The 15,469-nt window shown below is 38.1% G+C and overlaps 1 protein-coding gene across 1 annotated transcript in view; it reads left to right on the top strand.

Annotated features, from left to right (window-relative positions):
- Positions 1-7,741: 7,741 nt before the first annotated feature.
- Positions 7,742-15,469, top strand: part of LOC106090051 (pre-mRNA-splicing factor ATP-dependent RNA helicase PRP16) — a 154,433-nt gene continuing 146,705 nt past the window's right edge. Inside the window, exons 1-2 of the mRNA XM_013256101.2 lie at positions 7,742-9,698; positions 9,764-9,957. Of these exons, the coding sequence (XP_013111555.2) occupies positions 7,820-9,698; positions 9,764-9,957 (2,073 nt within the window). The 5' untranslated portion in view covers positions 7,742-7,819. The remainder of the gene's footprint in view (positions 9,699-9,763; positions 9,958-15,469) is intronic.

The raw sequence follows: 15,469 nt of genomic DNA, 5'->3' as shown, positions 1-15,469 counted from the left end.
ATACTTTTTTACACTTTTTTTCTAAAGCAAGCTAAAGTAACAGCTGATAACTGACAGAAGAAAGAATGCAATTACAGAGTCACAAGCTGTGAACAAATTTGTCAACGCCGACTATATGAAAAATCCGCAATTACTTTTTGGGCAACCCAATAGTTACGACTACAGGTTCACCATCTATATACAAGTCTAACTCACAATATGTTGTATCACATGCACCATCGGTCAAAGAGCGTAAGAAAGAAGGAGAGAGGGTTTCTGCTTGTCTTCCCCATACCGTAAAATAACTCGCGTTAAAGACACAACATATTCCAAGTAATCCAATTGGATTCACATTGAGGGTTGCAACATTTTCGTTTGCTTGGTGTAGTATGCAGTTGTTATAATGATATCTTAACTCCAAATTGTGGCCTACCGATATCAGAATACGTGCTTTTAAAATTTTCCAAAAAAAAAAGGGAACAACCCATGCTTCAGTGATAAATGCTGCACTTAATCTAAAAGTCAGAATGTGTCAGGTATTCGCACAAAAACCAATGAAACTACGAATTTTACGTTTCAATATGACTGATATATGAAACCTGGCTTAATTCGGACTTTTATGACGCTGAATTTTTCGATCTGAATTTGTTTAATGTATATCGGAAGGATAGAAATGCTTCTCGTACAGGATTATCCCGAAGTGGGGGTGTTCTCATAGCTGTTAAATCTGAATTAAAATCTTATCTATGTATATGTTATTAAATTTAAGCAAAAAATGTTTATATCTTTAACTTATATACCTTCTGGAAGACATGATAATATATATTCTAAGCATGCTTCAAATTTTGTTAGTTTGGAGGAGAAAATGTGTTCTGATACTACAATAGTTTTTTGTGTAATGGGAGACTTTAACTTATTTTGTATTTGTTGGTCTAAGATGAACGACAATCGTTTTTTAACGCCCAGTTATATAAAAAGAGGTTTGAAATTAATTTTATCGATACGTTGTTCAGCATGGATTTATTTCAAATTAACTACAGCGGTCAAAAAAAGTATTCATCATTAGCAAAATTGATAATAAATTCACTTATTTTGGGTAATTGAAGAAAATTTAAAGTAAACAAATAATGCAGTTTTATGCAATAGTTTATTTTTCGTAATATGTTTTAAAATAAATTTAATTAGCGCAAAAAATGCAATTTTATATAATAACACCAAAAACAGAACAAAAAAAGTATTCATCATTGATGTGCTATCATCAAAGTAAAATTCAAATATTATTTGGGAATCCCCCTTTTCTGTTTTATTTAGTAAAGGAGGCTTTGCCCTTGACAGCAAATATTTAATTTCATTGAAAATATAGTTTTTGTCAAAATGGGTCGTAAGCAAAACTAGGTTTCTGATGAGGTAAAAGTTTTGATAATAAAACACCACAGGAATGGTTTAACTCAAAAAACTATCAGTGAAATATTAAATAGACCACGATCTACTATACAATCCATCATCAGAAAGTGGACAGAAACGAAAACTGTTGACAATAAACCAAGATCTGGTCGACCAAAAGCACTTTCAGTTGGAGATGTGCGTTGGCTAGTGCGGCAAGTTCAGAAAACTCCGAAGACAAATGCGACCATTCTTCGTAAAAACACTATGGAATATTTAGGGAAGGAAGTTACTACACAAACAATTCGAAATACACTCAAAAGGCATAGTTACAGAGGAAGAACTGCACGTTAGAAGCCCTTTATAAATAAAATAAACCGAGTGAAAAGGCTAAACTTCGCAAAAATGTATGTAAAACAGCCCGAATCATTTTGGAAAACAGTCATTTTTGCAGACGAGAGCAAGTTTAATCTTTTTGGGTGCGATGGAAAGGTCATAGTGTACAGAAAACCAAATACAGAGCTTGAAGAACGAAACACAGTTGCTACTGTAAAACATGGTGGAGGTGGTTTAATGGTTTGGGGGTGTATGGCGGCTTCAGGAGCGGGAAATCTTGAAATTATTAATGGAGTAATGGATCATAAGTATTACATTGACATTTTAAAGAGGAATTTAAAAGATAGTGCTGTAAAACTTGGGCTTGGTAATAACTTTCAATATTATCAAGATAATGACCCCAAACATTCTGCTTTAAATACCAAGATGTGGATGCTGTATAACTGCCCAAAGTCATTAAAACTCCTCCTCAAAGTCCCGACTTGAACCCAATTGAACATCTTTGGGAACATCTCGAACGCAAATTGAGAACGCGCAATTTTTCGAGCAAGAGTCAAATGCAACAGGTGATAATGGAGGAATGGACTAATATAGACCAAAATATAACCGCTAAATTAGTCCAATTGATGTCAAACCGTTTAAAAGAAGTCATAAGACGCGGTGGTCGAATAACAAAGTATTAATTTTTTTAAATTATGTTATTTATTTTTTTGTTTTTTTTGCAATGATGAATACTTTTTTTGTTTAATTTTTTGTGTTCAGCTGTAAAATGGCCCTTTTTGTTCCAATAAATACTATTTTTTTCTTTAAAAACAATGAAATTGTGTACATATATATCACACAAGCACTACTGCATCATTAGTTTAATATGTTTTTATTCCAATTGTCTTTTGTAGACTTATTAAAAAAAAAACATTGAATGATGAATACTTTTTTTGACCGCTGTATACTCCTTATAATATGCGCCGGTTTCTAGATTTATTTTTTGTTTCACACCATTGCAAATTCAAGGTACTTGAATGTCTGATACCAGTCTCTCCTCCAAATGTTCATCACGTTCCTACATTGGTAGAAATATATTGTTTTTCATACATCCCAAATACTTCACCTGAATGTTTTGATTTCAACGCATGTAATTTTAAAATTGATAAACAAAATACTTGAATCAATAAATATCATAAATCAATAAATTGGGTATCGATGTTTCCCATTAGATAACCATTCAATTGTTAAAATTCTGTTACAATTCTAAAAATTAATGTTCCTTTTAAGAGAGCTAAGCCTCATAAGTTCTCTTGGTGTAATACAGGCCTAAAAAAGCTCAAAAATCTGCGCAACAAATTCCATAATCGACTTATTAAATCTGGCAACTCTGAACTGAACATAGTCCAGATCGGACCAAATTCTGCCATCTACCGATTTATGGGTTTAAGCCCATAAAAAGCCTTATTTTAGTATTTCGCTGAAATTAAAAGCAGTAAGTTGAACTAGATTTCCCGTTGTCCAAACCAAATATGGTCCAGATAGGACCATTCTTTGATATAAATTTGGAGTTGCACTTGGTCACTCGATATCCGAACCGCATATCTGCAGATATGAGCTCTTAAGCCATAAAATTCTCATTTATAACATGATTACCTCGAACTTTTAAACTTTGGCTTGTATAAATTTTTCGGTACCTACCTCACACTTCATCTGAATGTCTTTGGGTCGGATATCTAGAATACTGTCTAGTGCCCTAATGGGCGTTGTTTTTATCGCTCCGCCTCTGAACCTAATGTATTATCCTTTTCTCCATCGCTGTCCACCAAACTACTGAGACGTAAGTAAGTATCAGTCCAATCACGCTCCTGTAGAGCCAGTGGACTATCCACGGACTCAGGCCCCATTACGAGCCTACGCCCTATCTACATAGTGTCCAAAACCTTTGAATGTGACACTTCCAATTCAGTTTCCTGTCCAAGATCACACCTAAGTATTTGTCAGATACTTAAATCGTTCTATTAAGGAAACGTGGGGCCTCAAATTGTCCCATCTTCGTCTTCCTCGTGAATAGGTAGATTTCGATCTTCTCTGGTTTAACATTGTGACCCCTAGGTCTAGCCCAGCCGTGTGACATCTGCAAGACACTTTTAGCCCTTATATATGGAAATATTCCATCAGGTGCGCTTCCCAATATACTCCCCTTTTTTACGACGTTCTTTTTAAAAAGCCCCCAAAGGACCGATCGCCGCGGAAATATGGTGGCCATTGGTTATTTAAAGGGGCCAATAACAGCCTTGTCATATCGAGCATCATAGGCACTCAGTATTTGTGCAAGAGCCGGTGACAACCGACCTCTCACTGAGAATCCGCTGGATACGCAACTGCGTTTGCAGCTACTCCGTAAGGAGTATTCCACAATCCGCAACCTGTGGACGCGCCCGGTAGCTCGCAGTTAAGCTTCTCGTGACAGCAAAGACCACCACACAGATCGGACATCAAAGTTTCAGCTCGTGTGGTACACACAGCTATCCCGTGCCGGGACTTCGGAAGGTTATCGGAATCGGAGTTGGCTGTACCGATTGTCAGAGATAGAGTGTTCCATGGTGACCCTCCAATCCTAAATCTCATGGATTAGACTTTCCGAAAATATTGTCACATCTAAAACCTCCTCCCTAATCCTTGATCGTCAGGAATTAAGGCGGCTGCATCTGCCGGATCGTAATTGCCGAGGGAGGTCAATTTCTTCATGTGCAATGGGAGGCGGTCAATCTCCAAGGACTACGTTCACCCGGTAGCTATTTACCGCATCTGCCACCGTGTCTGCATAAATGTTGTCTAGACCCGCTTGATATACCCACGAAATGTGGTGAGAGTTCGCATCGCACCCTATTAGTACCTCATTTCCTCAATCCCATGGCAGCCGGTTGTACGTACCGGATTGACCCGATGGAATCCTCCATCGGCAAGGGCTGCCGTCTCGGTGTAAAACACACTGCTACAACAACAACAACAACAACCTCATTTCCTGTCTGTTTGGCTTTCCTCACCAACCGTTGCACCTCCAACGTGGGTGGCGGTGTCGGAGAGTCGAAAGGCACATAATGTGATGCCAGGTATGCTCCGCCGTCTCTCTGCCTCATCTCTGGGGAAAATATATAAATTAAATTTTTATGACAAATAACGCAGGTATTTGGGCGAGTACCAGTGTTAGCATAGAATAATTGGTAGTTGATATGGTTCAGTATAGAAACCTTGCTCCGGGTCGTACATGGTTCCTGAATTAAGGCAATATGCACTTGCACTTGCTTATTATCTCCACCAGAACGTAGGTGTGTTGCTCAGGAGGTTTATTTATATGATCTCAATCATTGGTCTTCCATTAAATTGGCTTCATAGGAGTGGATGATGATCTTATCGCCCGCTCTCTGGTCATTAGGCTGCACTAACTTTCCTGTCACTGCACTGCCTGATGTTTTAGTATTAGACTCTTTGCCTATCCTAGTCTTCCGAATCTTGATAAAGTCGGTAATGGTTCCATCATCGGGTCTCTGTTCGTTAGGCTGTGTTGAGTCTCTCGCCCCTGCACTGCCTAATGTTTTAATATTACGATCTTTGTTTATCCTACTGTTCCCATTATTGCGACAGTCGGTGATGGTTTCTTTGTTTGTATGTGTTATGGTTCTTAACTATAATACACACACCCAACCAAAACCCGTTGACAGATAGTGCATTTCGCGATTTAAAAAAGGGGTCTCACGCGGACAGGTGTTAACAGCTGACCGGTTTAATGATGGCAACACTAACACACGTCCGAAACATGTTTATTAAAACACCATATATCCTGTCCTAATCACCGCTCCTTAGTATTTTTCAAATAAGTAAGTTTTTCTGGCGCTCCTCGTATTAATTTTTCGTACGTATCACACAAGAATCCACTTATAAGATGAGGTCGTGCGAAAAGCTGAATAGAATTATTTGATTTGATTTTGCAATAATTCTAATGCTTGTTAACACAGCTGTATTTTTTTTCTAAGATCTTACTCATGGCGGAACAATTGAAGGTGGTCTCATTTATACAACAACCACAAATCATATGGTGCAAACGGCCATCTTGTCATCAAGCTGATCGACGTTTTGCCAATAAGCGCAAAGAAATTCGTATGCGTGTGTGCGTACATGAGCAGAGAATATGCGAGAAAGAAGATATCAACAAAGAGAATGCAAACAAAAATCTGAAATCTTAATACTGTCAAATCTGACATCATAATACTGTTAAACTTGACCGGCTGTTAACAGCTGTTCGCGTGAAACCAACTTATTAAATATGCCTTGGAATTTCCGCAACGTTTTATTTGATCCAATATTCCACACATGAAAGCTGGTACTACGTTTATTTTGGGGGAAAATTTTCCGAAAATCTTTCTTTCGGTGGTTTTTTAACAAGGTTACCACATTAGATTTTTTTGGCCACAATCTAGCCATTTACATTTACAAATGTATGTGTACACACAAATGTGAGTGTGTGGACCGTACTCAAATTCATATATGTGTTGCAATTTCAAACAAAACCCACTCCTTCTAAAATAATAAATAATGAAACAAAATTATTTGAAAAACAACAACGAAAAACGAATCCTGGCACAGGATAGCTGTGTGCACCACACAAGCTGGAACTTTGAGGTCCGATCTGTGTGGCGTTCTTTGCTGTCACGAGAAGTTGCGGATAGTGGAATCCTCCATACGGAGTAGCTGCAATGCCAGTCGCGGACAATGAGCGGTATCGAGCGGAGAGTCTCAGTGAGAGGTCGGGATGCACCGGCTCTTGCACAAATACTGAGTGCCTAAGATGCTCGATACGACAAGGCGAGTTATTGGCGCCTTTATTTTGCGAAAGAAAACAACTTGTTGCGCAGCGACTGTGGTTATGCTCTTTTTGGGCGTCGTAAAACGTAAATTTCCCGTAAATAAAAAAACGGTTATAGCGAAAAGAAAACTTTCTATTAAAATTGTTCGCTTATTTTATTATATGGAGTTTCGAAGCAAAAACCAAACATGGTACCAATCTTAAGCAACAAAACAGCGTTATAATGACGAAAATATAACTTTAAAACACATATGAAGAAGATAAATTGCAAAACGTTTTTTTCTTAAACCGTTTTGATATTTGCACTTATCAATTAAGGTATTGTAGTTTCGTTGGGGGTAGTTTTTTGTTCTTGTGCAAATGTTGCTACTTCTTAATTGTATCTGACAATTTTCAGAGCTGCCACATTTGAAAATACATATCGTATAATACCAGCTTGAATGTGACCATGGAACAACTAAGATGTATTGTTATTAGCACAACAATAAAAATCTACCCCAACGAAACTACCTTGGGTGGCAAATACTGTAAATTGAAATGTCAAAGTGGTTCTGGAAATAAATTTCATTTTACAACCTTAATTTTTCATCATAATAGCACTGTTTTGTTGCTTGTTTTTGGAATATCGGATCAAATAGAATATCTTTTTAAGATTTTAGAAAAATATCACAGCTGTGATATCAAGCCTTTGACATATAGATTCACTGCAAAATCAAAACAAAAATAAAAAAATTGTACTCAGCTGTTCGCATGACCTCACCTTATTAGTGCGTTCTAGTATTGACCTTCTTTATAACGTGGTTAACGCATTTTTTTTGTAGGAACTTTGCTTCTTGCCATTGTAATGGATTTTCTAAATTCGAATCTATTGTGAAGATATCGCTTGAAATTCAAGTACATAGAGTCGAAGCTTTCTGCGCAAAATATTGTTTTGGGTATTTGAAGCCTTTCCAAGACATAATAGTTAATACTTTTCTGGTAAAATGCAATATGTTGTTAATTTTCATAATTTTAATTTTGAAAATAATTTTCTTGACACCCTGATTGGCTGAGTTATCGAGGTTGCAATCGATATCAATGGTAACCTCGTGCAGGTATAATTTCTTTTACATTTGGCATCCCAATTTCGATTATTATAAACAAATATCGATTTTACAAAATTAGCCAACTTTTAGTTCCCTATCAGCTGTTACTTTGTTTTGTGCCGGTGTTAAACGTTCGAGTGGATTATTTGATGATAAAACTTTGCAAATCTAAAGGTTCCAAAGAAGTATGGCTGATGACGATGAGTCGGGCATTCATAGGCTGGAAGGCACCAGTAGCAGTGAAATGCGTGGAGGTCTAATAATAAAGAAAGCTAAAAGTGAGGACAGCACCAAATTCAAAATTCCAAAACCATCGATTTTGGGTTTGGACAAATTGGCGGTACAAAAACGAAAAGAACGCGAAGAAAAAGAAAGGCTCATATCATTCAGAGATAATGAGCATGATGACGACGATAGAAGTGGTGGGAATAGGACACCTTCTACTCCCGGAAACGTCAGCGAGTTCGCTTTTAAGAAACCTGATACGCAAAGTTTTCAGAAGGTCAGCCGTCAGCTAAGAGCCCACAAAGATGAGACACCTTCGCATACTGGAGGGGTCTCGGAGGAGGCCCGAGAGCGTCTGAGAGAACATATCAAAAGAGATAGAAGTAAGGGCGGTGTCCACTACACAAGCAAAGAAGGTCGTGATGATAGAGATCGGAGCAGATCGTCTTCATCGAAAGATAGGTATCGTGATCGGCAAAGAGATCGGGATCGTGATCGAGATAAAAGTCGGGAACGACGCCGTGAAAAAGAAAGAGATCGTGAAAAGGATCGCGATCGTGATCGCGACCGTAGTTCTCGTAGTGTAAATACGCCCCGTTTTAGGGATGAGCCTAAAACGCCTTCAGGAGTATCGGTCTCTGGTAGCGCCTGGGATGAAGATGAGCCTGCTGAACGATCGTCGCGAAAATCGTCTTGGGACTTTCCCACACCAAAGTCCTACGCCAATTCTGAAAGGGGAGATTGGTCGGAACGTAGTTCGAGCAGTGGTTTCGGATCGGAATATTCTAGGAACCGATCACGAAGAGACCATAGACGAGACGATGATTCTGCCCGTCCAACGCCATCACATAAATATAATCAATGGGCTAATGACCGTAAGCGGTCTGGAGCTACACCCTCTTCAAGTCGTAGCAGCCGTCAACCATGGGGCGAAAATGAGGAAGATCGTGACATGTGGGAAGAGGAACAGCGTCGACTCGATCGTGAGTGGTACAATATCGATGAGGGTTATGATGACGACCACAATCCATTTGGTTCTGCAAATGCCGAATATTTTAAGAAACGTGAAGAAATGCTTGAACAAAAGCGCACCAAACGCATCAGTGCCCAGCAAAGACAAAATAATAAAGATAATGAATTGTGGGAACGAAATCGTATGCTTACATCTGGCGTCGTCATGTCCATCAACGTCAACGATGACTTCGACGAGGAAGCTTTGGAACGTGTACATCTTTTAGTTCATCACATTATACCACCATTTTTGGATGGGCGTATAGTGTTTACCAAGCAACCTGAGCCCGTAATACCCGTCAAAGATCCCACATCGGATATGGCCCTATTAGCCCGAAAGGGTAGTGCTTTAGTGCGCGTATACCGAGAGCAAAAAGAACGCCGCAAGGCACAAAAAAAACATTGGGAATTGGGAGGTACCAAACTTGGAAATATTATGGGTATTGAGAAAAAGGCAGACGAAGAAGATGCGAAATATGACAAAGACACAGATACGGCTGATTATCGAAAAGACCAAAAATTTGCTGACCATATGCGCAACCAAGACAGCTCGTCGGGAACAAGTGATTTCTCCCGCAAGAAAACCATTTCTGAGCAAAGGCGTTTCCTGCCTGTATTCGCAGCCCGTCAAGAGCTCTTGAACATAATACGGGAGAATTCGGTAATTATAATAGTCGGAGAAACAGGTAGTGGTAAAACTACCCAATTAACACAATATCTCCATGAGGATGGCTATAGTAATTTTGGCATGATTGGGTGCACACAACCTCGTAGAGTTGCTGCTATGTCAGTTGCTAAACGCGTTTCAGATGAAATGGGAACAAAATTGGGTAGGCATTATTTCTCAATTCTTAATGATTTTTTATAAACTTGGCATTTTCTTTACACTATTAAGGTGAGGAAGTTGGCTATGCCATACGTTTTGAGGATTGCACCTCGGAGAAAACTGTTATTAAATACATGACAGATGGTATATTGCTTCGCGAAAGTTTACGAGACCCAGATTTGGATGGTTATTCGGCAATAATTATGGATGAAGCCCACGAACGCTCATTATCGACCGATGTTTTATTCGGACTGTTGCGCGAGGTAAGTCTCCATTTTTTGATTTTTATAATTAATTGTACGTAAAACTTGTTTGACTAATCCATGCTAAATTAGGCTTAAAGACCGTAAGCCAAGATTTTTGGTAATAGGTACGCTCTTAAACTGTTGCACGCTTAAATGTTCCATACTCTATTTTTACTCTTCAAATCGATCACTGAAAATATCTTCAAGGTGTTTCAACGAATAGGATGCTTAATGTATTTATATGATTAGTAGAATTTAATTAGTAAATTAGATTAGTAAAATTAAATCTGCAGGAAAATAGGTTGTTGTTGCTTTAGCAGTATGATGTGTTATATCTTTCGTCTGCTTGGTGCCGTTAAATATCCATGCCCAGGAACTCTGCGACGGAGATGGATTGCGTCCAGAGAGATCTGGGTGTGAGATAAGTGGGTCTGGCTGGGCAGTTAAACAAATGCCGTATGTCGTGTGGTCGCAAGTCACAATCAGGACACACATCTTGCACGCTGGCATCAATCCTTGCTCTGTAGAAGTAGAAGCGGCTGTATCCGCGGGATCGTAATTGAGTCAGAACTTCTCTGGTTTGTCGGGGGAGGTCAATTTCTTCAGATTTAATAGGATGCGGTAGTTTTCCAAGGACCGCATCTGCTTCCGTGTCTGCATGAACGTTGTCTAGACCTGCTTTATATGCTGCTTTATCTAGAAGTTCTCTCTTATAGCGCTAATCTCTCGTTCTATTTATTTATTTATTTCTCGGAATATCAGGTAGTCGGTATAACCCAAATTTGCAAGTTAAAGTGTACATAATTATTTAGGTTTGGTTGAAAAGAGGATACATCTATGCCATTAATCGGCTGGTTGTGCGCTCTAAAAACTAAAAAGTAACCTCGAAAAAGACAATTGTAAGTTAGGAATTCCGTGCCACTTACAAAATCCTTAATTGTTTTCCATACCACTCCCTTAAGTTGGTCTATGTCTGGTATCGTGTCCCACCTAAGTGCCGGTGTCTGTTACCCGCGAAAACAGGAAAATTGCGTAGGAAAGGCTCCAACATCTCATCATCTTCCCCACATATCCTACACATGCTATCACTTGCCGCACCGATTTTGCATAAGTGAGCTCGTTGTCCTATGTGTCCCGTTATGACACCAACAGCTATACTGACCTCCTTCTTACTTCCTTTCAGTAATAGCCTCGCCCTCGCACGACGCCGATTATGTCTTTGTAGATTATGTATATTGTTGAATAACAAAAATAGAATCCGACGACTAAATAAATGACATTTTCCATTAAATTGCTTGCAAGGGTTATAAAAAGGATTGTTTTACTGGTAATTAGTTCTAAAGATGGGCTTTATTCTATTTATCAAGAATTGAGAGTTGATTTTCCCATTTATTTCATTTATTATTAACAATTCTTTGTAATAAGAAGCCTATAGCCTATAAAAATATTACATCGATTGACAGCCTGTGTAATTCTTAAGGTCTAGTTAAATCAAAATCAAAAAAAAAATCTCATATATAAAATTCAATTTGTGTTTGTTTGTGTGTTCCTTATAGTCTCATAAACGGCTGAACCTATTTTCTTGAAATTTTCACTGATGGTGCATAATGGTCCCGTGGTGAAAATAGGGTACTACATTTTTTGATATCTGAAGGGGGAACGGACCCTCTCCCGTACCCTAATTTTCAGAAACGCCAGATCCCGGAGATGGATGGTGCGATTTAAGCGAACTTTTGTGAAAGCTATTTAAGATTAGAAAACGTATTTGATATCCAATTGTCGGACCAAGTGTTTGGGGGACCACCCCAAACCCCAAAACACCCCTAAACCGACCATGGCAGTATGAGACTCAAATGAAAGGTATTTGCGAGTAAAATACAAGTCTGATATCCAAATTTGGGACGAAGTTTCTGGGGGTCCTCCCCTTCCCATGGCAATATGGGGCTTAAAAAAAAGGTATTTGAGTGTAGAATACGAATCTGATATTCATATGTTTGGGGGCCGCCCACCCCCGAGAACATTCCCCAAAGAGGACAAATTTACGACTATAGCAATATGGGGCTAAAATAAAATGCCTTTGGAACGAATCTGCTATCAATATTCGGGAAAAGTGTCTATGGGGCCACCCCACCAACATAACACCAACCAAATAGGAAGTATTTGCTGGCCATTGCAATGTGAGGTTCAAATATGAGGTATTTTCGAGTAGAACACGAATCTGATACATATTCTCAAAGCCAAGTCACTAAGTGGCCTCCCCATCGCCCAAAACACCCCCCAAACCGTTCGTTTTGCCGACTATGGAAAAATGGGGCTCAAATAAAGGGTATTTGGGAGTAGACCATGAATCTGAAATCAACATTCGCGACCAACTATCTAGGGGATGTCCCACCACCATAACAACCCTCCACGTATTTGCTCACAAAGACAATTTGGGTCTTCAAGACAGTGGAGATCGATATTCATAGTTTTTAGGGCCCATACCCCAAACCGGACATATTTGCTGGCTTTAGCAATAAGGGGTTGTGAATGGTATTTGAGATTAGAAAACGAATTTGATATCCAATTTTGAGGCCAATGGCAATATGGCGTTCAAATAAATTAAATATAGATATATGAGAATAGAGCACGTTGCTGATCTATTTTCAGGGCTTAGTGTTGGGGGGACCACCCCACTCCCCAATACACCCCTAAATCGGGAATTTTTACCGAACATGACAATGTGGGGCCTAAAAGAAAGGTATTGAGGGGTAGAGCAACAATTGATACCCACTTTCGGGACCAATGTTCTGGGCGTCTACCCCACAAACAGCAATTTTTTACTGACCATCGCAATATGGGCCTCAAGTAAAGGTATTTGGGAGTATAATACGACTTTAATACCCAAATGTATGATCATTTATTTAGGGCATCACCCATTCTCCAAAATACCCTAAAAGGTAAAAATTTTTCGACCATGCCATGCCAATATATGGCTCAAATGAAAGGTATTTGAGATTAGAAAACAAACTTGATAACCTATTTTGGGGCCATGTGTTTGGGGGACGCCTCATCCTGTAAACTCCCCTCAAAACCAATGGCAATATGGGGTTTAAATAATAATATAATGCTGAAAATTTTTCAAGGCCGATCAATAAAGATCATATGGGATTCAGATAAAGGCACTTATATTGTTAAACTGTTAGTCAAGCGATATACTATTTTCGTAGCATGGTATTTCACTAAAAGCTCTTTAATTGTCGAAAATATATATTGAAAAGAAAATTTTATTTCATATAAAGTAAAAAAAGGCGCAGCGGCGAGGGCCCGGTTCAGCTTGTATAATATAAAGTTATAAGCTTCTGCATGAAAACAATATCAAGCATACAGTGTCTTTATTCCAGAGTGGAAGGTCCTAAGGGTCCCTCAAACCTAATATTCTTAAAGAGAAAATATGGAACTGTTTCTGGACGGACTTGGCTCTCTATATAGCACTGATAACTAGGTGACCATACGTTGGAAGAGTTCTCAAGCGTTGGCCTAACATAAGAAGTAAACAGACGTTTAAATCAAACGGATCATTGAACTCTTTAGACCATTTTTTGATGAAACCTTGAGTAGACATTGATGTACTCACAACAGAATCAATATGAACATCAAATTTCAGTCTATGATCAAGTTAGACGCCTAAGTCGTTAACTAGATCCACATTAACCAATAAAATTTGATGTTGTCATGGCAGACCACCTGTAAAAGTTAATTTTCTTACATTTATCCAGGTTCAGAGTCCCCCTGCAGGATAGATAAATCAATGGTAGAAGTAATAGGAGAAAAAAATTAATCTGTTAACATCATCCGCATACGTCAAGATCCGGGAGGCCCTCACAACGGATGGTCAGAATGACTTCCCTGTGGGACTCCAGGTAAAACAAATACTGGACGAGATCCCGGCACGAGATAGCTGTGAGCACCACGCAGGTTGGGGCACTGGTGTGCGATCTGTGTGCTGTACATTGCTGTTACTAGAAGCTTATCTGCGAGCTACTAAGCGTCCACAGGTTGCGGATAGTGGAATGCTCCATACGGAGTGGCTGCAATGGCAGTCGCGGTCAATCAGCCATATAGAGCGGAGAGTCTCAGCGAGAGCCCTATGGCACCGGCTCTTGTACAAATACTAAGTGCCTATGATGCCCAATGGCCACCCTGTTCCGCGGCGAATGGTCCTTTGGACCGGAGCGAGCTCGTCACCTCCACATAAAAATGTGGCTACAACAACAACATTAGAAGGGATAAAATACCTAGTCCTACAGGATAAATATGATGATATCCAGTACAAAAAGAAGGTAGAATTGGTCAAGTTTGAAAATTAGAAGGCTGTAACTAATCTTATCAAAGGCCTTACTATAATCGGTGTATAAAGTTTCGACTTGACAACGTTTCGAAAATGCCTCGAAAATGTGAGACATAAGGAGGTTCCTCTAATAAATCCATGTTGAGATGCCGAAAATACAAAGCTTAGCATATGGAAGATCCTATCCCTCACCAATTTCTCGAACAGTTCAGACCAAAGCTGTTTTGAGCAAACAACTCGTTTTCCCATTATAATGCTCTAAAAACGACTTGTTTTTCCTTTACAATTTGCAGGGGCAAAACGACCCGTTTGCAACAAAAACATTCAAAGCATGTGACCCCAAATAAAAGCCTAAATTGTGCTAAATAAAAAATCGAGTTTTTTCGAAAAAATGTAAAATCAACAAAATTGTATAGATAAAACAAGAAAAAATATCATTACATATATGTTGAACGGTTGAGATGTTCTTCAAAACGGTTAAACGAGTTAATATAGACGTAGCGTAAGCTTCGCCATACCTCTTTAATTCTCCACGTTAACGCTACTTATGAAGTGGTATAATAAAGCTATCTTTCCATAGAGCAGGAAAACATGCAGAGGATAAAGAATAGTTGAATAAATCAGTTTAGGAAACGTAAAACGATGTCGCACAGCAAATGAAAAAGTATATTTAAGAAATACATACAAAAACTAAAGTATATTATAATCAAAATAGGACAAAATCAAAGTATAAATAAGCAAGTATTTAATGGTGTACTCTAAGACCGTTGCCCAATTAAATAATTCCAACATCAGCTCTAAATTTTTCGTACGTTATTTTCGGTAAAGATTTTGAGAATAATTCGGCAACTTGTTCATTACTTCCTTTTCAAATTACTTTCACAACAAGACTTTGAACTAAATCTTGAATCGGTTATTCAGCAATTCATATATATATATATATATATATATATATATATATATATATGTATATATATATATATATATATATCTATATATATATATATATATATATACATATATACATATATATATATATATATATATATATATATATATATATATATATATATATATATATATATATATATATATATATATATATATATATATATATATATATATATATATGTATATATATATATATATATATATATATATATATATATATATATATATATATATATATATATATATAAA

The sequence above is a fragment of the Stomoxys calcitrans genome, chromosome 4, assembly GCF_963082655.1.
Source record: "Stomoxys calcitrans chromosome 4, idStoCalc2.1, whole genome shotgun sequence".
In the NCBI taxonomy this organism is placed as follows: Eukaryota; Metazoa; Arthropoda; class Insecta; order Diptera; family Muscidae; genus Stomoxys; species Stomoxys calcitrans.
The sequence above is the reverse complement of the archived record's forward strand: the minus strand, read 5'-3'. Positions and strand labels throughout refer to the sequence as shown.